Below are 23,010 nucleotides of genomic sequence, written 5' to 3'. Positions count from 1 at the left end.
CTCTGGGCGGCTTCCAATTGAGTGTTAAAAACAATACAGCATTAAATATTAAAAACTTCCCTAAACAGATGTCTTTTAAAGAGAAGATAGCTGCTTATTTCCTTGACAACTGAAGGGAGGGTGTTCCACAGGGCGGGTGCCACCACCGAGAAGGCCCTCTGTCTGGTTCCCTGTAACCTCAGTTCTCGCAATGAGGGAACCGCCAGAAGGCCCTCGGCATGGATCTCAGTGTCCAGGCAGAACGATGGAGGTGGAGATGCTCCTTCAGGTATACTGGACCGAGGCTGTTTAGGGCTTTCAAGGTCAGCACCAACACTTTGAATTGTGCTCAGAAATGTACTGGGAGCCAATGCAGATCTCTCAGGACCAGTGTTATGTGGTCCCGGTGGCCACTCTCAGTCACCAGTCTAGCTGCCACATTCTGGATTAATTCAATTAATCCTTGGGGATCCTGCCGTCTTCCATTCTGCGCACATGGCCAAGCCAGTGTAGACATTGTGGGATGTGAAACCCAAGAGCTGTCAAGTACAATATTCCTAGAGTGAACCTGTTTACACCTGGGGAGGAATGTTTGTCCAGCCAGCAGGTCAACTTCTTGTTTCCTTCTGGGCTGGGACAGACTTCCTCTGCATGGGACTAGAGGTGGGCATGGCCTCACCTGTGCAGGTAATGACAAAAGCACAGGGCAGGACAGCCATCTCTCTCTTTTTGACTACATGCGTCGAAGAAGCAACATCTGCTTAACCAGAGATGCTCTCTTGGCCTCTAGCCAAGACAGGACAAAGGGACTGTCTCTTTATGGGATAGTTTCCAGGTGTATGTTACTTTTCTAAGATAAGTCTGCCTTCTGGGATCCGATTGTGAACAGAATGTGAGTACAGTGGTACCTCGGGTTACATACGCTTCGGGTTACGTACGCTTCAGGTTACAGACTTCACTAACCCAGAAATAGTGCTTCAGGTTAAGAACTTTGCTCCAGCAGCGTGGCAGCAGCGGGAGACCCCATTAGCTAAAGTGGTGCTTCAGGTTAAGAACAGTTTTAGGTTAAGAATGGACCTCTGGAACAAATTAAGTACTTAACCTGAGGTACCACTGTAAACTCTTTTTTTACTTTTATAAAAGACTGTGTTGTGTCTTATCTTTTATGAGGGAATAAAGGGAAAATACCAGAACAGTTATTATAGGGGCTTTAGCGAGCCTGAGCAAATGCATCCGCTGTGAGTTTAAAAAGGGGAATGTTACTCTGCTAAATTGTGAACTTGTTCACGCAAGTTGGAAAGGCTATAATCAAACAATATATCCTCTCCTGCATCCCTGAACATTCCCACAGACACCGAGACAGCAGTGCGAACGTGCTGGGGATGTGAGCTTAGCAGACAACATCTTTCTTTGAGACTCTGCCCTGCCCAAAATCTTCCTGACACAGTGCATGTGGAAGCTGTTGATGTGTTGTTCCTGGAGGGTTCAAGTTCCCCATGTCTCACAACCACAAAGCAGCGTGCTCAACATGCAAGCCTGCTAGACCTTCACCTTGGTATTGGCTGCTAAGCATCACATTCTACCAGAGCCTTTCGGAGAGACGAGACATTGCTGTAGCTGCCGTGCCGATACAGTGGTACCTCAGGTTACATACGCTGGCGGAAATGGCTGGCAACATAGATTCTGAACTGGCGGAAATGACTGGCAGAATCCGAGACCAAGGAGAAGAGTTGGTGGAAGAAGTTTATCTACAGAAATATTGTAAAATTAAGGAATGTTAGAAGGATGTTGGAATGAAGTTCTGTGGTTTTAGCAGAAATGATATAAAGGATTAAGTAAAAATGGATTGGTAATTAGTGAAAGAGGAGAATGTAAAAATATAGTATATTAAGGTTAACTTTTTTTTAGGATGGAAAGGATTTGCTGAAATATCTAATCGAACTAGAATACAAAAAAGGGAGATGTGAGGAGGTCAAGAAAATAAGCAAAAGAAAGAAAGTTATGTAAAGGTTGGATTTGTGTGTTTTTTCTTTTTCTTTTTCCTTTTTTTCTTTTTCTCTTGGATTGTTTGTCTTTTTTGTAACCTTCAAAATTGGAATAAATATTTTTTTTTTTTTAAAAAAGGTTACATACGCTTCAGGTTACATACGCTTCAGGTTACAGACTCCGCTAACCCAGAAATAGTGCTTCAGGATGAGAACAGAAATCGTGCTCTGGCGGCGCGGTGGCAGCAGGAGGCCCCATTGGCTAAAGTGGTGCTTCAGGTTAAGAACAGTTTCAGGTTAAGAACGGACCTCCGGAACAAATTAAGTACTTAACCCGAGGTACCACTATACACTTGTCCAGCTCAGCATCGATGGAGACGTTGCTGGTTACGGTGGAACCCAGGTAGACAAAATCACCTACGTGTGTGGTCATCAATTCTGAGGCGTGGAGTACATGGCCATTCGAATGATGTGTGTGTGCTCCATGTCAGTGATGTGTGGCAGGGCTTACCTGGTCCCTCCCTGCCACATTTTATTTTATTCAAGTTGGTGCCCCTCTGGAAAGCCCAAGAGATGTTTCCCCATTATGGTTGCCAGGCCAGGTACACCCCACTCGCTGAGACTTCAGGACCCAAACCTGAGACCTAGGTGATGTGCCCCTCTCAGCACTGAGCTCAGGAGACGGAGGTTAATTGGGAAAGTGGAGGCGGTGGTTGTGGTGGAGGGCACACCCCGCAGAAGGCTATGCAATGATTTGCAGAGATGGAGGTTAATTGGGAGCGGAGGAGGCCTGACCCTCCCCCCAGACAGTCTTATGCAATAATTTGCATTCGGCTCCTGCCAGCCTGAAGCTTAAAATCATGGTGAAATAAATAAACTCCATCGGGTTCTGTGGGACTTAGGCCGCAACCCCACTTTAAAAAGCCATGGTGTCCCCCCCAAAACTCTGGGGGCTGTAGGGTTTTTTTTTTAAAGGGTGCTGAGAGTTGCTAGGAGACTCCCTTATTCCCCACAGAGAGGTACAATATCCATTTTACAGCGGAGTTTGGGGAATGTACTTCTAGCCCCTCTCGGCACCCTGAACAAACTACAGCTCCCAGAATTCTTTAGGGGAAGCCGCAAAGGTTTAAAGCGGTGTTGTGGTGCTTCAAATGTGTGGTGTAAATTCGGCCCTTCTCGCTCTCTTGCACATTCTGAATTTATTGTTATTCACGTTTAATACTGTATTTTATGCTGTTTTTTGTTGCAGCAATTAAGTGTTTTAAATTTGTTGTTAGCCACCCTGAGCCCAGTTTTTTGAACTGAGAAGGGCGGGGTATAAATAAAAATGTATTATTATTATTATTATTATTATTATTATTAATTTTTATTATAGAAGTATAGAAATATACCCTTTTCAAAAATAAGACTTGGCATCCCTGGGATGTTTGTCACCAGCAGAACTTTTTAAAAATAAAATTCAGAGAGGTTTTGGGACACACACAACACAACACAACACAACACAACACAACACAACACAACACAACACAACACAACACAACACAACACAACACAACACCCCCCAAGAGTCCAACAACATTTGGAGGGCCGCAGATCAGATGAAGGGAACGCATCAAAGAAGGGAACACATGGGCAAAAAAGGGAGGCTGGTGCATTTATTTTGCTTTTATTTTTGCTTTCTGACCTCTCACGTAATTCATAGGCGGATTTAATCCGCCGATCCAAACCCATACAACAAACCGACTAAGCGTACTTTAACTGAGAGACAGTCCTAACAAAAGATACAAGAAAAAGGTAGGTTTGAATCATCACCCAGTGGTAACAGTTTCCCCCTTCTCAACCCCGTTCCGGAAGATGAGACAAGGAATTTTCCACATGCCCGCCCCCCATTTCTGTGCAAATTACAATTCCCAGAATTTGTTCTGTGCAAATTACAACCCCCAGAATTTGTTGAGGCAAATGTTAAACTGGAATAAGACTGATAAAAGTTTTTAAGTGCAGGTGTGGTTTGGGGTGAAGGAAAGCCGTGAGGGCTGGTTAAGCACATTGCTGGTGGTGGTGGTGGTGAAAAATGTGACTTAGTTAATTCCAGTCAAGTTTTGCAGCTATTCCCCTCCTTCCTGGGCTAACCGATCCAGCCTCAGTTTCCATTTATGTTGCTGTCCTACAAACACAACGGCCCCTTCTGTGCTTAAGCCACACGGGAGGTTTCTCCCCAGCCAGCCTGACCTCCTCACTTCCCTCACAGAAACCGCACAAGCTGTCGACATCCTTCCGTCGACCGTTTTGTGCCCAATCTTGTTTTAAGCACAGAAGGAGCGTGACAGAAGGTGGCATGGGCTTCGCGAGACATTTGACGTGAGGTAACCCCAGGCAACTCCTCCGGTTCATCGGGAAACTGCTTGGGCAAAAGTTACCCAAAAGTATTTGGGTTTGGTGCATATGTGCCAATATTCACCCCCCCCTCTCGTTTTAAAAGAAAGCGAAAGCTGCAGGGTATGAGGTTTGGGGGCGTTGTAGGTTTTTGGAAGTTGCTGGTGAGTTAGAATCTAAACCGAGAGGTCAGTCTGTGTGTGCGACACATACACACAATGAGAGAAAAAGACAAGAGACTCTTTCGTTATCAAATACAGAAGCGGACAGACACTGAAAAATAGAGATCTATCTTATAGAACCACATTTGTCCACAATATATATATATTATATTATTTCTTAAAAACTTGGTTTCAAGAAAAAACACAAACAGAACAGCTTGGTTGAGTCTTGTGCCATTAGGCAGCAAAAATGAGGTATTTCTTGGCTACCTAAGTCGGCCATTTTGGCCACGGCGTTACAACGTGGGCAGCTAATTGGACTTTGCCCCTCCAGTGAGACTTCGTCACAGCGAGAGCTTCCTCACGCTAGGAGTGCTGTTTGTCCACAAGACCCTCCCCTTACTTAATACTTTTAAGCTTCCACAGCGGTAGACTTCCGAATGCTTTCCAAAACGGTTCGCACACACATTGCCTAGTCCCTCAGCCCTGTGGTTTCCTGTGAGGGGTTAGTGTGGGCTCGCTCTGTGCTTATCCAGGGACGAAGAGATGCGGTCAAGGTTGCGTACCAAAGCTGGTGTCAGAAGTGGGGATCTTTTGAACACAAAACCCAGGCGTTCCACTCCAGCTGCTCCGCTCCGCTTTGGGCAGGCAAAGATGGCAGCAGGATTGTTTTGGTCTTGGTTACCACCTCCTGCCTCTTCCCGCTCTGGCGCCGGTTGCAGAGGAGAAGCTGGAGAAAGGCAGAGAGAGAGGGTCGTCGCCCTACTGGGAGTGGGGGGATTATTCCCCTGCTGTTCCCTGTAGAGGGTCGCAGTCTGCGCTGAAGAGCTCTTTGTACAGGGGCGGGAAGACGGCGTGGACAATGATAGGGTACATCTGGCGGAAGGAACGCAGTTTCTCCACATGCTGGCAGCAGAGGCTTCGAAGCTTCCCTTTGGGGGGCAACTGTCGGAAGCGAGAAGAGAGAGAGATTACATATATCTTCCTATATACATAACAATGTAAGGTTGTCGTCATGCTGCAGTCTGCGTAGCTGGCAAAAGGGGGCCACATCAACTAAAGCATGAGGACAGAATGGCAGGCAGGCAGGCAGGCAGGCAGGCAGGCAAGCGGGCAAAGAGGGAGAGGTTGATATATCTTCCTATAGACATAAAAACGTAAGGTTGTCGTCAGGCTGCAGTCTGTGTAGCTGCCAATAGGTGGCAGCATCAACTCCAGCATGATAATAGAACAGCCAGCAAGCAGGCAGGCAAGCAGTACAGGTAGCCGGTGATCTAGGTGAGTGTTTAACGGAGGGAGAGGAGGTGCTTAAGACAGGGGGAGGGTCTCTCTCGCACCCACCGAAGTCCCCAGCAGATACGCACCTTGGCCAGGATGCCTTCCCGGTGGTTTTTCCGTAACATGTGCCTGAAGGCCAACTCCAGATTGTTCTGCAGACGCTCCACCTTGCTCTTCTCTTGCAACCAGGGACGATCTGCAAGGAAGGACAAAAACTTGGAAAGAGTCCATTGCGGCTGTTGGGAAAGCTGGCCGGCTTACAATTTGCCTGGGGTGAGCAGTGAACTTGCTCACCTGGGGTGAGCAAGCAACACCTGACCTCTTTCGAACATGCAGATCAACTGGCTCTTCAAAGCAAACATCAACATTTGTGGTGAGGAACCTCAGTCCTGGGGGCTGGATGAGGCCCTCCAGGGCTCTTTACCCAGCCCTCAGGACTCTCCCAGACCACCCCCCCACCACTGGATTTTCTCAGTGCCCCTCTCCATTGCGGATAAGTATAATTGCTGGGTTGAGATCAAACCACTTGGTCTGATGTCTCTGGTATATTAAAGGGGGGGTGAGTTTCTTCGCTCCGGTGGAACCCTAGAGTCCCCACTCTTCCGTGGGGGGTTTCTCGGGGGTGCACCGAGCCCTGGCGGCACCCTCAAGCCCTATTTTGCTGGGACCGTGTAATCTTTTAATCGGACGACATGGAGCTCACCACCATTAGCCTCCTGCAGCAGACCGGAAGTGACCTCTCTGGTATATTTAAGGCAGCTACATAGAGCAGTCTAGGTAGGATTGTAAGTGAACTACAATCCCCAAGATCCTCTGGGGGCAAAGTAGGGGAAGAAAGTGCAAGTTTACAGCACAGACTTCTCCACCGGGGCATGATGGGAGCTGAAGTCAGGTGGTCCCTCCCAGCCACAAGGACCCCGCCCTCTGCCGCCTCCAGCAACTTCCTCAAACACGGCGTAGGATGAATTGGCAGCCTCTTACTTGAGTTAATAAGCACCAGCGCTGTGAAGAGGGCCATTTCGTTCTCGGAGAAGTGCAGAGCGCAGAGACTGTGAGCGAAGTCGAAGATGGAGTTGATCAACTCGTTGCATCCTGGAGGTGGAAGACGGCGAGACTTGGATCAGTGACAACAGCAAAAAAGGTAATCAACCTATTTATTAGCGCGTTCATATCTCTATTTATAAAGGGAAGTGGGTGGCGCTGTGGTCTAAAATGGCGATCTGGGGTACTTAATTTGTAGGGAGTAAAGGAAACTGTAGGGACATGGGTGGCGCTGTGGTCTAAACCACAGAGCCTAGGACTTGCCGATCAGAATGTCGGCCGTTCGAATCCCCATGACGGGGTGAGCTCCCGTTTTTCGGTCCCTGCTCCTGCCAACCTAGCAGTTCGAAAGCACGCCAAAGTGCAAGTAGATAAATAGGTACCACTCCGGCGGGAAGGTAAACAGCGTTTCTGTGCGCAGCTCTGGTTTGCTAGAAGCAGCTTAGTCATGTTGGCCACATGACCCGGAAGCTGTACGCCGGCTCCCTCGGCCAGTAAAGCGAGATGAGCGCCGCAACCCCAGAGTTGGCCACGACTGGACCTAATGGTCAGGGGTACCTTTACCTTTACCTCATCTCTATTTATTTATTATTTGGGTTCCAAAGCTTTAATAAAGCAGAACTTTCTTCAAAACAGACTTACAACAATAGTGATACGTTCAAATAGTTCAAAAAACTGTGTGCTTGTCCAAGCACAGGTACATCTTCTTAGATATGTAACATTACTCCAAACAGAACTGAAATCAAAGTTCTTTCTCTCCATGCAGCCTGCAGCTCCACAGAGAGAAGCATCTGCACAAGGCGGCTTGAGAACAAAGACAACTCCCGCAAAATGGAGATTTGCAGCTGAATACCCCTCCCATGTAATCTAAGTTAAACACCACATGAGAGAGTAGCAGAGATACATTCTCAGTTAAGCTGCTTGACCCCAAGTCTCCGCCTATGTTCTCTGCGCGGAACGTTTGGTGATCAGAGAGCTTCACTTAGCTTTAATGGGCATTTCCTTTTTTTAAACTATTTTTTTTTTGGGGGGGCGTTCATATCTCACCTTTCCCTGCCCGGAGCTCAAGGTTGCAAATACGTGGGTCTGTCCAGCCCCTCATTAAATCCCCACAACAAACTTGCAAGGTAGGCCAAGCTGAGAGCTCAAAGCACGGCCTGCTCCACCCTGGCAAACCATCGTCTCCAAAGACTTATCCCCCTTTCCTCAACTCCTTTTCGATGGCTCAACTCTCAGCCTTGGGAGCCATTGTGGGCTCATTCATTTTTTTAGTCTATCATCCTGAGATGATGGTTGCCGTCGTACCGAGGGATTTGAAGAGCTCTGGGCCGGCGTATTTCCCTTCAAAGAAGACCGTCCGGTTCTCAGAATTGAAGGCACGGCACATTCTCACCAAAACTACTTCCATGGCACCTGGGGAGGCAGAAACAAAACGAAAATGAAGACTTAACAGGCAAGGATGAAGCAAAAATAGGAAGGTGCAGACTTTTCTCTCAAAACCTTTCCCTGCCTTTGGAAGGGGGCGGGAATGTGGGGGCAGCCAAGCTGGGTGCCCCTTTTCAGGGTGGGTGGGGAGATAGTGGGGGCTCCAACACCTCATTCCCAGGACTAGAGTGGGAAGAGACCCCCCCAAAAGCAAGTATCATCTAAGGGTGGCCCTAGTGGACACCCAGTTTTTCATTCCTCCAACCTCGTTCACCCGTTTGAGATTTTAAAAAATATCTGTCAGGGAACTGACATCAGAGCAAAAAGCGGAGGCAGGGCTCCAGAGCGATGCTGGAGAGAGAACCAGTCGGGGGGAAGGAATTCAGCGTGACACCAATAGAGAGGAGATGGAGGAATCGGTGTCAGGGCTCCAAGACCCTTCAACCGAAACCAGCGGAGAGAGCGCTGGCACGCCCTTGCCATCCCCTTACTTGCGCAGACGCGTTCCGCGCAGAGAACATAGGCGGAGACTTGGGGTCAAGCAGCTTTTATGCTGGAAGAGATTCAAGAAACGCCCACTGGCAGATTCTGCAAGTGACTAACAGGTCACGGAGGGCGAGCTCTAACCCTAAACATGTCTGAGCAAACCATCTAATTGAAGTGGAGGCAGTTTACGCACGAGTAACCACACTATACCATTACAATATCTTCACCAAATCAGCTTCCCTAAGCTGTAGAAAAGCTATTGCAGATTGCGATTCTTCCTGTAATCTTTCTAAATGAACATTTTCAATCTCTAATACCCGTTTTTTGCAAACCTGCAACTTCTGTTTTAACCTCTTGGAGGTCTTTGCACAAAATTCCAAAGTCTTTTTAAAATTCCTGGAGACAGTGCTCTGACCTCAATTGCAAGACTCTGCAAACCCTGCTTAATATCTTTCATAAATTCCAAAATTTGCTCTTGGAAAGTTTGATCTTTGGAGGCTTTTCTTGTCTGTAGTTTAAGATTTAAAAAAAAATATCTTCACCGAATCAGCATATTAATGTTTGCCTTTCTCCTTGCCCAGCATAATATGTTTTCAAGCAATTTAATACTACAATACACTGCACTGTATTATTTTTGCAAATATACCCATTTTTAATCCAAACTTTCTCCCCAATACATTGGGTTTGCATCCGCCGCTTGTCCTCCTCAGAGTGGGCTCGTGGTTCCAATCATTTCGGTGGGTCTACTCTCGAGTAAAACTGTGTTGTAGACAACCAATTTGTGGGGTGTGCATGTGCGCATTGTTTAACTACGTGGCAAAATCCAGAGAGCTGCGAATTTCCGAGAGTGGCTGTAAAAGTGCTATTTTCTTGGGATTTGGGTAGGATTGTGTACAGAATGGATGGAATATTTCTCCCACCCTGGGTGCCAGCAGTTAAAGGGCAGATAAAGAGAGTCGGGAAAGAGGAGACTTGGAAGAAGCACAAACGCCTTAGCCCTCAGACGTCAGCTGGGATGGCTCAGTCAGTACAGCAAGAGACTCTTAATCTTAGGGTTGCAGGTTCGAATCCCAGGTTGGGCAAAAGATTCCTGCATTGCACGGTGTAATGGGTATAAGGGGTTGCTTGTGCGTAAGTTACCGTCTCTGCTGGCTAGATTGCCTGGTTAACCTTGTCTCGGCTGACAGCCCTTCACTCTGTGGCCGTTCAGTCGCTCGTAGAATCCGTCAGTGGGCGTTTCTTGAGCCTCTTCCAGCAAAGAAGCTGTTTGACGCCAAGTCTCCTCCTACTCTCCCTGCGCGGAACTCTTCTGCGCAGGGAAGGAGTGGGCAGAGATGTGCCCGCGCTCTCCCCACTAGCTTCGGGCGAAGGGTCTTGGAGACCCCTCTCCGTATCCTCCATCTCCCTCCCTTCTCTACTGGTGTTGCGCTGATTTCCTTCCCCTCTGCTGGTCCCCTCTCCGGCATCACTCGAGAGCCTTGCCTCCACCTCTCGCTCCGATGTCAGTTCCCTGACACACGGCTTTGGACGTGATGACCCTCGTGGTCCCTTCCAACTCTACAATTCTAGGATTCTATGACCGTTGCCATAGCAGGAACTCAAAACTCATCTCAGACTTGGGCCTAAATCCTCAGCTCTCTCCCCAAACGAAAATGAAATTTCCCTGCCTCTCGCTGCTTCCTCCTCATTTCCCAAAGGTCTGTCTTCAGGTTTTAGCCAGAAGGCAGAAATATAACCAAGAAGGAGCCAGTCTAGATTCTCTTGGGAGGGAAAAACTTCTGGGAAATGATTTACAATGAGATGGAAAAAAAATGCTGAAATATACATTTATTAAGAAACCAGAAGCATTTTTACTTGGCATTGTAGGAGATGATATAAATAGAAAGGATTGGAAGTTGTTCTTATATGCGATGACTGCAGCAAGAATACTATTGGCACAAAATTGGAAGCAGGAAGAATTACCGACGAAAGAAGAATTGGAGGATGAAAATGACGGACTATGCAGAATTAGGTAAACTAAGAGGAAGGGTTCGAAACCTGCAGGACCAGAGATTCTCAGAAGACTGGAGTAAATTTACGGACTATTTGAAAAGTAATTGTGATGAACAGAATACGCTAGTAGGTTTGCAAGAAGTTTTGTAAGGTAAATTATTTGAAATATTGCAAAAAAAGACAATGAGGAGAATTATTAGTTAAGGATACTAAAGGCAATATGAAATTAAGAAATGCTTAATATGTGATAAATAACGGAAACCACCAGAGGTGTTGACAGAAGTCCAAAAAATATTGTATAAGTTCTGTTGTATGAATGTTAATTAATATGTTAAAAATTAATGAAAATGTATATAAAAAAATAGATTCTCTTGGGAGGGGGTTCCACAATCTGGGAGCAGCCACAGAAAAGGCTCTCTCTCCTGTGTCAGTCTGTGATATTGATGGGAACGAGAGACGAGGATTTTAAGCTCCTGGGCCACATTGACTCTCATCTCTCTTTCTCAGCTGATTTTGCTCCATAAAATGTCCGGCGACTACAGAAGCCCAACTGCGACCCGCCCAAAGAAGCTCCGTTCCTCACCTGCTTTGAGGAGCACGATCTGGTCGTTTTGGCACAGGTCCATGAAGCTGTCCATGCGCTTGGCGAACTCCACCACGTACTGGATGGCCTCGGTGATGCGGCAGGCGCAGCGCTCCCACATCTCTTCCATGGACTGGAAGGAGAGAGAGAGAGAGAGAGAGAGAGAGAGAGAGAGAGAGATTGGGGTGGGAGGAAAACCCAGTATAATGACAGGAACGAGCCAGCAGTAAATCACAGTGAGCAAGCAAAAGAGAGGGATTCATCCCAAGGCTCTCTGAGGCTGGCGCTGAGAGGTGACTTGCCCGCCTCCCTGGCCCATCTGCTAGGCTGAGTCACTGGCTCAGTCATTCAAGGCACACACGGAACAAAGGATCACTCGTTACGGGAGCGGCTGAAATCAAAGGGAGCTTTCTCGCTGCCCCAAACCACCCCATTCCACACTGGCTTAGGCATTCCACCAAATTAAGCGCATGGCAGCAGAATGCTTAAGCATGGTGGCGTTGGCAGCGAGGGAGAGGAATCGCGCCAAGCCTGGGGTGTTACCATTAGTATATAAATAATAGCGCTTAAGTGCTTGGGGCTAGTTCACCTGTGAGATCGCCTCGCCCCCCCCAATTTGCCCACTCGGCTGGTTCAATCTGCAGAACTGGCACAGTCACAGAAGCCTTGATTTAATTCTGCGAACCGCCCTGAGAACCCCCTGGGTATAGGGTGGTATATTAATTCAATAGCAGGCTTGCCGGCTGAGTTTATGTCGACAGAGACCACATCCTGCAAGGACTCAGTGAGATTTTCGTAAGCAGCCAGGGCTTATTAATCTACTGATAAATTGCTAATTATAATTGGTCTTAACTTCAGTTTGTGAAATCCATCTCTTCTCAGATGCAATTGCGATCTCAGGTGTCCATTTTTTTCTGCGCAATGCTGGATCATTTGCTTTATCTATTTCCTCGTGTTTTACCTAAGAGCGCTGAATTGAATTTTGGCCAGTAGTGGAAACGATTAGAGGTAGGTGATAGCTTTCAGTCCTATTATTGATGTTGAATTTTTTAATTGATTCAAAAGCCTCCCTGTTAGTGAGGCAGTAGTCTGCTATGCTGGCTCCATTTGTATTTATGAATGTGTACATGCCTTCTCTGTCCCCGGGGAACGCCCCATTAGCAATGATAAGGTCAAGACTTATTTGTAAAAAATTCAGGCAGAAGCCGGCATAGTTGATTTGACAGTCTTTCGGATGTCTACAAGGGGGTGGGTTTAGAAAGAGGGCATTATTTTCCTTTAGATCTCTTAATATTGGGAATTTTATTTCCAGGCTTTCATTTGAGCCTATTCTGGCATCCATATCTCCCATTATGTAAAATGGCAAACTGGGGTACTTAATTTGCAGGGAGTAAAGGAAACTGTAGGGATGCGGGTGGCGCTGTGGTCTAAACCACAGAGCTTAGGACTTGCCAATCAGAAGGTCGGCGGTTTGAATCCCCGCGACGGGGTGAGCTCCCGTTGCTCGGTCCCTGCTCCTGCCCACCTAGCAGTTCAAAAGCACAAAGTGCAAGTAGATAAATAGGTACAGCTCCAGCGGGAAGGTAAACGGCATTTCCGTGCGCTGCTCTGGTTCGCCAGAAGAGGCTTAGTCATGTTGGCTACATGACCCAGAAGCTGTCTGAGGACAAACGTCGGCTCCCTCGGCCTATAGAGCGAGAAGAGCGTGCAACCCCAGAGTCGTCCGCGACTGGACCTAATGGTCAGGGGTACCTTTACCATTAAAGGAAACTGTGGAATTTACGCCATGTGCTCTCGATCTGTGTTTGCACTGGATATCGTGGGATATTAGCTGAAACCAGAATGATACTCTTGGATTGCAGATGCAAAGTTATCCCCAGCGCCAGCTGCTCGAAAACTGAGTGCTCAGAAGAAGAGTTTGGATTTGATATCCCTCTTTATCACTACCCTAAGGAATCTCAAAGTGGTGAACCATCTCCTTTCCCTTCCTTCCCCCCAACAAACCCTCTGTGAGGTGAGTGGGGCTGAGAGACTTCAAAGAAGTGTGACTGGCCCAAGGTCACCCAGCAGCTGCAGGTGGAGGAGCAGGGAAGCGAACCCGGTTCACCAGATTACGAGTCCACCACTCTTAACCATTACACCTGTTATGTACTGGGTTGAATAGGATCCAAACTGCAGCAGTCTGATTGGCCCTAGAACAATAGGATCCAAAAGGCAGCAGCCTGATTGGTCCTAGAACAATAGGATTCAGAATGCAGCAGTCTGATTGGTCCTAGAACAATGCAGCAGTATGATTGGTTGGCAGGAACTACCCAATCATGCTCCAGATAGAAGTGAATCCACAACCTGATTGGCTTACAGTAGAATTCCGGAATTAGCCAATCATGTGCAGCCCATTGTGTAAATAATGTATATAAAGCAGATACCTTGAGGGGACTTTCATTCCTCCTCACCACTATGAGCTGAATAAAGAGCATGAAATCACTTTGCGACTCTGAGTATATTTCACTGGCGACGAAGGTGGGATCCCGCTGAGCTGACTGCCACACACAGCACCGCAGCACCGCCACCTGCCGCATCGCTGCCTCGCACCGTGTATCCAGGCTTCAGCTCCGGGACACAAGGAACTCAGAATGGCAACCAACAGCAGCTTTTCACCGTTCAACCCAGCATCTGGAGACTGGGAAGCATACGCCTCCCGTTTCACCTTCCTCCTAGAAGCCAAAGGGGTCACTGATGAAGAAGACGCCAAGAAGAGGGCAATATTCTTCAGCGTCTGCGGAGAGGAGACGTTTGAAATCGCCCGGGCTCTCCTTGCGCCTGAAGACGTCGCTACTGTTCCATACAAAACAATAATGGAACAGCTGAAGGGGCACTTTTCGCCGCAGCCCTCAGTGGTGGCTCGTCGAAATGCCTTCTACGCAAAGCGGCAAGCCCCTGGGGAAACCATAACTAGGTTTGTGACCTCTCTCCGCCAAGCCGCCCGGTTCTGCAACTTCTCAGAGCTGGAGAACATGCCTCGTGACCGCCTCGTCGGTGGCCTGAGGGATGAGAAGCTGCAACGACGCCTCTACGCTAAGAAGGACCTAACGTTCCAGGTCGCTCTGGAGGAGGCCCTGGCAACGGAAGCTGCCGAGAGGTCGACGCAAGAGGCACGGCCGAGCCAGCCATCCCAACCGAGGGTCCACCATGAAGACCTCACCGACGACTCAGGATCCAACAGGGAGGAGGTGCACCGAGTACAGCAGCGCACTCAAGCAGCCCACATACCACAGCTGCCTCGACGAGAAGGAGGGAACTGCGCAAGCTGCGGAGAAAGTCACGAGAGGAGGACCTGCCGTTTCCGCAACGCAGAGTGCAGGCAGTGCAGAAAATCGGGACACATCGCCCGGGTGTGTCGGGCTCGGCCCACCCAACGCCAGGCATCAGATGACCAATCCAAGAGCCCCAGGTCCCGGGGCCCAACGCACCAAGGCAACTCGACTGAGCTCACGGACTTCCAGGTATACCAGTTGCCCCACCCCAACGTAGAGAAAATTTATGTTGACGTACAGATAGAGGGGGCCCCATGCCGCATGGAGCTTGACACGGGTTCAACTCTATCCATAATCTCGGCAATGACCTTAAGGAAACTGTGTCCTACTGGGGGTCCCAAACTCAGGCCGGCCCCATTCACCCTCCGGGACTTCCAGAAACGTAAGGTCCCCACAATGGGGGTGGGGACCTTCAGGGTGCAATACCGAGGGCGGACGCGGCAACTGGAATTGCTGGTGGTCAAGGGCCCCTACATTAGCTTACTGGGATTGGCATGGTTTGGACCACTGGGGCTAGCCGTCACCGGGGTGAACCACACTAGCTTACAAGTGGACGTGGACGCCATATGCAAGGAATTTCCGGGGGTTTTTGATGGGAAATTGGGACAGTATACGGGGCCCCCCATTGCTCTACAGCTTGACCCCGCAGTACGACCGGTCAGGCTCAAGGCCCGCCGGGTCCCGTTCGCCCTGAAACCCCGTATAGACGAGGAATTGGACCGGCTTGTGGAGCAAGGAGTGCTGGAGATGGTGCCTAATGCCCCCTGGGAAACCCCAATTGTCACACCCGTCAAGCCTAATGGTTCGGTCCGCATCTGCGCAGACTACAAATGTACCATAAACAAGGCCCTTACGGCCCATGCATACCCAGTGCCAGTGGTCAGCCATGTTCTTGCCACCCTGGCTGGGTCGAAAATTTTTGGCAAGCTGGACTTGGCCCAAGCATATCAACAGCTGCCAGTAGATGAGGCCACAGCAGAGGCACAGACGATTGTGACGCACAGAGGAGCATTCAGGGTAAAGCGGCTGCAATTCGGTATCAGCGTGGCACCAGGCATATTCCAGAATCTAATGGACTCTCTACTTAAAGGGATTCCTGGCGTCACCCCCTTCTTCGATGATGTGTTGATTGCCGGGCCCACACCAGAGGAGTTTGAGGACCGCCTCCGCACCGTTCTGCACCGTTTCCAGATGGCGGGTCTCAAGGTGAAGCGGGAAAAATGTCTTCTAGGAGTGCCTCAGGTGGACTTTCTGGGATTTATGGTGGACGCAGAAGGGGTCCACCCGACTGGGGACAAGGTACGGGCCATTTGTGATGCCCCAGCGCCCAAGAACAAGACTGAACTTCAGGCCTTCTTGGGACTATTGAACTTTTACCATTCCTTCCTTCCCCACAAGGCGGTGGTAGCGGAGCCCCTACACAGACTCCTGGACAAGCGGGCCCCTTGGGTGTGGGGCCAGCGCCAGGAGGCCGCATTCCAGGCAGTCAAGGACTTGCTTGTCTCAAACTCGGTCTTGGCACACTTCGACGAGAGGCTGCCGGTGGTGCTAGCATGCGACGCCTCGCCCTATGGAATTGGCGCTGTCCTGGGACACCAACTCCCGGATGGAAGAGAGGTACCAGTGGCATACTTTTCCCAGACACTCAACGCAACCGAGCGGAACTACTCGCAAATCGACAAGGAGGGTCTGGCAATCGTGAAGGGAGTAAAAAAATTCCATGATTTCTTGTACGGGCGGCCCTTCACCGTGGTGACTGACCACAAGCCGTTGCTTGGCTTGTTTGCCCCTGAAAAGCAGACCCCCCAAGTGCTGTCTCCTCGCGTCCTCAGGTGGTCAATTTTCCTTGCCAGCTACCAGTATGCACTGATTCACCGTCCGGGGAAGGCGATGGGCCATGCGGACGCCCTCAGCAGGCTACCACTACCGGAAACAGGCCCCGACCCAGCACCTGCACAAGAGGTTATGAGCCTGGAGCTGCTTCCTGACCGCCCCATTCAGGCACAAGAAGTTGCACACCATTCCAAGAAAGATAGGGTCATCTCCCGGGTCCTGGACTGGGTGTGGAGGGGATGGCCCAGCAGCAGCCCCGGGCCAGAATTCGCCGGCTACACAACCCGCAAACATGAACTGTCAGCCCACAAGGGGTGCCTGTTATGGGGAAGCAGGGTCGTTGTTCCCCAGCCCCTCCGCAAAAGGGTCCTCACAGCCCTACACGAGACACACCCAGGAGTAGTAAGAATGAAGGCCCTTGCCAGGAGTTATGTGTGGTGGCCAGGGATCGACGGAGAGATAGAGGCCTGGGTCAAACACTGCCAGGCCTGCCAAGAATCCCGCCCAGATCCCCCAAGGGCCCCAGTCCAGTCCTGGGAGTCCGCCCGAGCACCATGGTCACGCCTGCATGTGGACTTCGCTGGCCCCTTTCAGGGGAAAACATTCTTCATAGTGGTGGACTCCTACACCAAATGGCTGGAAGTCGCACTGGTACCGTCCACTTCTACGTCCGCAGCCATCCGGGTACTACGCAGGCTGTTTGCAACCCACGGGCTCCCTGACACTCTCGTCTCAGACAACGGGACTGCATTTACGTCAGGAGAATTCCAAACCTTCACAATGCAGAACGCCATCCGCCACATCCGTTCGGCGCCATTCCACCCTGCCACCAATGGCCAAGCAGAACGCATGGTGCGGACCACCAAGGACACCCTTCGCCGTATGACACAAGGGGATTGGGAGTACCGCCTTGCCACATTCCTTCTAGCACAGCACAGCACCCCCAGCTCAACGACTGGCCGGAGCCCCGCTGAACTACTAATGGGTCGGCGCCTTGCAATCAGATTGGACCGCCTTCACCCCGATAGAGCTCAGGATGAGGCAGTGGTGGGGGAAGGCAAGAACCCCCGGACCTTCGAGGCTCAGGACCCAGTGTACGCAAAGAATTTTGGGGCAGGCCCAGCATGGGTACCCGCCACAGTCACCAGGGTCACTGGCCCCGTGTCGTATGAGGTGCTAACGGATGGGGGGCAATGCTGGCGCCGCCACTGCGACCAGATACGGCGACGATTCCCAGGAGAAAACCAGGAGGAGGAAAGGGCAGAGGAGTCCCAAGGGAACAGAGGGGCAGTGAGGCCCATAGAGCACGAGGGGCCAGCAGGAGAGGCAGAATCAGTAAATACAGAGAGGACCTGCGAGGCCGAAAGGACACTGGAACCAGAACCACGACTGAGTGAGCCAGTTGCGCCAGACCAAACAGCCCCATCACAGCCAGTATCCTTGGAACACGAGCCAGAACCTGAACCCCGGACCAGGGAACACCCCAGGCCGCAACGCACACGTAGGCCGCCGGCGTACCTCGAGGACTATGAATGCGACCTCCCGGGCAGGACTGGAACTTAGAGGGGAGGGGTGTTATGTACTGGGTTGAATAGGATCCAAACTGCAGCAGTCTGATTGGCCCTAGAACAATAGGATCCAAAAGGCAGCAGCCTGATTGGTCCTAGAACAATAGGATTCAGAATGCAGCAGTCTGATTGGTCCTAGAACAATGCAGCAGTATGATTGGTTGGCAGGAACTACCCAATCATGCTCCAGATAGAAGTGAATCCACAACCTGATTGGCTTACAGTAGAATTCCGGAATTAGCCAATCATGTGCAGCCCATTGTGTAAATAATGTATATAAAGCAGATACCTTGAGGGGACTTTCATTCCTCCTCACCACTATGAGCTGAATAAAGAGCATGAAATCACTTTGCGACTCTGAGTATATTTCAACACCACACCTGTGACGCCAATTGAGTGGAAACCAGAGTTACTAGGTGACCCCCTTGGTCACCCCCTTCCAGTCTCTGGACCGTAATAAAGATTGATTGATTAAGTCAATAAATAATAATAATAAGACAGCTTACAGACAATACCCCACACAGTAAAGAGGCGGAGCCTTTCGGCACTGAGGAGAGCCCCCTCACCTTTTTCTGGTAGCTCCCCACTTCCTCCCGGGTAAAGGTCTCCCATCTCAGCAGCTGGAGGTCCTCCAGGCGCAGCTGGCACGTCTCTCGGTAGGACTTGATGACGTTCTGCGTGAGGTGCTCTGGGGAATGGCGGAGAAGAGGCGAATAGGTCAGGGTTTGCGCAGACTCGGCTAGCCACTCCCCCTCCTCCTCTGGCTCCTCCCCCTGTCCCACCGGAAAAGAGGGGAAGTGGCGGTGTGTGTGTGTGTGTGTGTGTGTGTGTGTGCGTGCTTCCGACCCAAATCACAGCCTGCACATTCCCTGTTCTTCCATCCGCCCACCGGGGCAAACATGGAACACAGGGAGGTATTCCAGAAACAGGCGGATATTTTGTTCTACACGGTTTGGTTTTTGGAACGGTTGGAAGATTCAGGGCAGATAAAAGAGGGCGACTTATTTGCGCAGTGCGCTGTGAACTCTCTCTCTCTCGCGCACAGTGATTGGCACCTGATCTTTGGACAGCTCTCCAAAGAAGACTGGGCAAATTCAACTGAGGAGACGGCTACCATGTGTAGGGGTGCAAATATCCAGAGTGTGGGGGTCAGGTGGGATCACTATGAGGAATTATGAAATATGGAGCAAGCCATTGTGTCTGCGATGAAAGCATGGCGTCAACTGGGTTTGATTCATTGACAATAATTTCTGATTTAAAGCCCTTTAAAGCCCTTCACGGCCTAGGACCCTCGTACCTACAGGACCACCTCTCCCGGTATGCCCCACGGAGGACCGTAAGGTCCATAAATAGCAACACCCTAGAGGTTCCGGGCCCTAAGGAAGTCAGATTAGCCTCAACCAGAGCCAGGGCCTTTTCAATACTGGCCCCGACCTGGTGGAACACTCTGCCTCATGAGACCAGGGCTCTGCGGGATCTGATTTCTTTCCGCAGGGCCTGTAAGACAGAGTTGTTCCGCCTGGAATTCGGCTTGGAGTCGATTTGAATCCCTCCCCCTCTTTCTTTTTTCCTTTCTCCTCCTATGATGAGGCTGCATTTTAATGTTGTATTTTAATCTTGTTTTTAAGTTGTATTCATTCAACTTGTTTTTATTATTGGCTGTTAGCCGCCCTGAGCCTGGCCTTGGCTGGGGAGGGCAGGGTATAAATAAAATTTATTATTATTATTATTACTGTTGAAATGGCGACGAGATCGCACTGGCCTATTTATTCTGAATGTATTCTGAATGTTCTTGTGTGATGCCAATAAAGGTTACTTGACTTAGAATCATAGAATCATAGAATCCTAGAGTTGGAAGAGACCACAAGGGCCATCGAGTCCAACCCCCTGCCAAGCAGGAAACACCATCAGAGCACTCCTGACATATGGTTGTCAAGCCTCTGCTTAAAGACCTCCAAAGAAGGAGACTCCACCACACTCCTTGGCAGCAAATTCCACTGTCAAACAGCTCTTACTGTCAGGAAGTTCTTCCTAATGTTTAGGTGGAATCTTCTTTCTTGTAGTTTGGAACCATTGCTCCGTGTCCGCTTCTCTGGAGCAGCAGAAAACAACCTTTCTCCCTCCTCTATGTGACATCCTTTTATATATTTGAACATGGCTATCATATCACCCCTTAACCTCCTCTTCTCCAGGCTAAACATGCCCAGCTCCCTTAGCCATTCCTCATAAGGCATCGTTTCCAGGCCTTTGACCATTTTGGTTGCCCTCCTCTGGACACGTTCCAGTTTGTCAGTGTCCTTCTTGAACTGTGGTGCCCAGAACTGGACACAGTACTCCAGGTGAGGTCTGACCAGAGCAGAATACAGTGGCACTATTACTTCCCTTGATCGAGATGCTATACTCCTATTGATGCAGCCCAGACTTGACCTAGGCTTGCCTGGCCACCACAACTCCATGCTGCTTCACCCCTCGGTGCCGTGGCTCAAAAGTGCCCAGCTAGAAAACGCCACCCTCTTCCTTCTGCCGTGCACTCCACTCACCGATCTCAGTCAGGGACGAGTTTGGGGACTCCAAGAGGCTGGTGAAGCTGGGGGCAGTGTAGAAGTCGAGGCTCTCGCCGCACGCCGGCCGCTTGGCCCCGTGGGCGTCCGGGTGCGAGAGCTCCGGCGATGCCTGCGTCCCCAGGGCGTAAAAGACGCTGCCCCGGCTCTCCATCTTGATGCGCTCGGGGCTGTACTCCTTGGTGAAGGGGGCGCACAGGTCCTCTCCCAGAATGCTCTGGGCCTTGGCAAGTCCGTTGGAGTAAGCCAAGGCGGCCGTCTCGTCCGGGCACTGGCTGAGGCGCGCCTGGCTGTTCAGGAGGGCGGTGGTGGAGCAGGCTGAGGCCTCCAGGAGGTCCGGCGGGGGAGCCAACTTCAGCTGCCCGTTGGCGACACCCAGGGAGTAAGGCGAAGCCTCTCCGTCCTGCTGCTGCTGCTGCTGCAGCTGCTTCTGGACTTCAGCGTGGAGGCTGTCCCGCTGCTTCTTGGACATCCGGCCAAATTTGACGGCTGGGGAGGAAAAATGAGATTTGTTACTCGTCGGTCGGATGTTCCTGCCTGAACCAGGCAGAGGGCCTTCTCGGTGGTATCACCCGACCTGTGGAATGCCCTCCCAGCAGATGTCAAGGGGATAAACAACTACAGTGGACGCTCAGGTTGCAAACGTGATCCGTGCGCGATGCACGTTCGCAACCTGCAGCGTTCGCAACCCGCAACAGTGTGTCTGTACACTTGCGGGTTACGATTCGGCGCTTCTGCGCATGCGTGACCCCCCAAACCCGGAAGTAACCCGTTCCGGTACTTCCGGGTTTTGGCGGGTCCGTTCCGTAACCTGAAAAAACATAACCTGAAGCGTCTGTAACCCGAGGTATGACTGTATCTGACTTTCAGAACATGTTAGAACACCTGATTAGAGAAGTTTTTAATGTTTGATGTTTTATCGTGTTTTTAATATTCTGTTGGGAGCTGCCCAGAGTGGCTAGAGAAACCCAGACAGATGGGTGGGGTATAAATATTTATTATTATTACAGTGGTACCTCGGGTTACATACACTTCAGGTTACAGACTCCGCTAACCCAGAAATAGTACCTCAGGTTAAGAACTTTGCTTCAGGATGAGAACAGAAATCGTGCTCTGGTGGCGCGGTGGCAGAAGGAGACCCCATTAGCTAAAGTGGTGATTCAGGTTAAGAACAGTTTCAGGTTAAGAACGGACCTCTGGAACGAATTAAGTACTTAACTCGAGATACCACTGTATTATTATTATTATTGATATGATTAAGGCCACATTCACGCTAGTCAGTAAGACTTTATTTAAATCCTTTTTTTTTTTTTTTTTACAGAAAGACTCATTCTTGCTGGTACAATCTTATATTTTTACAACCAGATGAAGGTTTCATTTTTGGAATAATAAATTTCCAGAGTAGTTTTTACAGTTATATCAAAAACCACTGATTTTGTTTTACTATCAGAAATACATTGGCAGATAATCATGGAATTATTGTGAGGTTTAATAGTTAACTGTTTATGTTTGGACAACTTTTCTGCTGTACTTTATTGGGAGGAGAAAAATAATCATTTCCTTAATAAAAATTTAAGCAATTTATTTAACTAAAGCAGTAGCATTATAGCATATGTATCCACGTTTGTTAACTGATGCGGTTAAACAGTTTGTTTTTAAACACCTTAGACTTGAGTTTTAGCACACATGAAAAACTTAAAACAAATCCTTATTTCCTGATGAATAGCCTTTGGAAATAGAAAACTATCCTTAGAAAGATTTTTCCTCCAAAAGCATTTTATTTTAAAAATCTGATTTAATTTTTAAAAAAATCATTGATTTTTATCCACCCTGCCACCACCCCGTCTCTTACCGTCCCGAGACATGCCGAGGCTGAGACATTTCTGCAGGCGGCAGTGCTGGCACCGGTTTCGGCTGGTGCGGTCGATTTGGCAGTTCTGCTGTCGGGTGCAAGAGTAGGTCACATTCCCTTGCTGGCTCCGCCGGAAGAAACCCTGAGAGCAGAAGGCCAAAAAAGAGAGAAAGAGAAAGAGAAAGAGAAAGAGAAAGAGAAAAAGAGATAGAGAGAGAGAGAGAGAGAGAGAGAGAGAGAGAGAGAGTTGGACTGTTAAGTTGTGGGTGAACATATCAGACGACACAGTGATTCTTCAAACAGCTCTTGTTTATTCACAGGCCAGAACAGAACTGAACTGAAGGGTTCAGCCATCCTGCTTATATAGAGCTCCACTACAACGCAACTGTAATAACTTTCTATAACTATCCAATCACTGAACGTCACTTTCAATCCCTTATTTGCATATGTGGACCTGAGTGAAAACTATCTACAGTATACTCCTGCTGGCCCAGGGTGAGAACTTCAGTACATAACATGGACCCCCTCAGAATACGGGCATCATCCGCACTACCCATTTAAAGCACTATCACCCCACAT

At 49.5% G+C, this 23,010-nt stretch overlaps 1 protein-coding gene and 1 long non-coding RNA gene across 10 annotated transcripts in view; one reads left to right on the top strand and one right to left on the bottom strand.

Moving 5' to 3' along the window:
* Positions 1-23,010, top strand: part of LOC307205904 — a 260,341-nt gene that overhangs the window by 66,147 nt on the left and 171,184 nt on the right. The window lies entirely within an intron of this gene.
* RORC (RAR related orphan receptor C) overlaps positions 3,615-23,010 on the bottom strand; it is a 115,780-nt gene continuing 96,384 nt past the window's right edge. For all 9 annotated transcript variants that reach the window (XM_079958134.1, XM_079958129.1, XM_079958136.1 and 6 more), the window contains 8 exons: positions 22,432-22,573; positions 20,559-21,068; positions 18,585-18,706; positions 11,304-11,436; positions 8,123-8,230; positions 6,758-6,868; positions 5,863-5,972; positions 3,615-5,443 (listed from right to left, as the gene is read on the bottom strand). In XM_079958134.1, coding sequence (XP_079814260.1) covers positions 5,279-5,443; positions 5,863-5,972; positions 6,758-6,868; positions 8,123-8,230; positions 11,304-11,436; positions 18,585-18,706; positions 20,559-21,068; positions 22,432-22,573 — 1,401 coding nt within the window. In that variant the 3' untranslated portion in view covers positions 3,615-5,278. The remainder of the gene's footprint in view (positions 5,444-5,862; positions 5,973-6,757; positions 6,869-8,122; positions 8,231-11,303; positions 11,437-18,584; positions 18,707-20,558; positions 21,069-22,431; positions 22,574-23,010) is intronic.

Source organism: Podarcis cretensis (assembly GCF_951804945.1).
Source record: "Podarcis cretensis genome assembly, chromosome: 16".
Classification (NCBI taxonomy): domain Eukaryota; kingdom Metazoa; phylum Chordata; class Lepidosauria; order Squamata; family Lacertidae; genus Podarcis; species Podarcis cretensis.
Note: the sequence above shows the minus strand (reverse complement) of the source record. Positions and strands in the feature narration are given on the sequence as shown.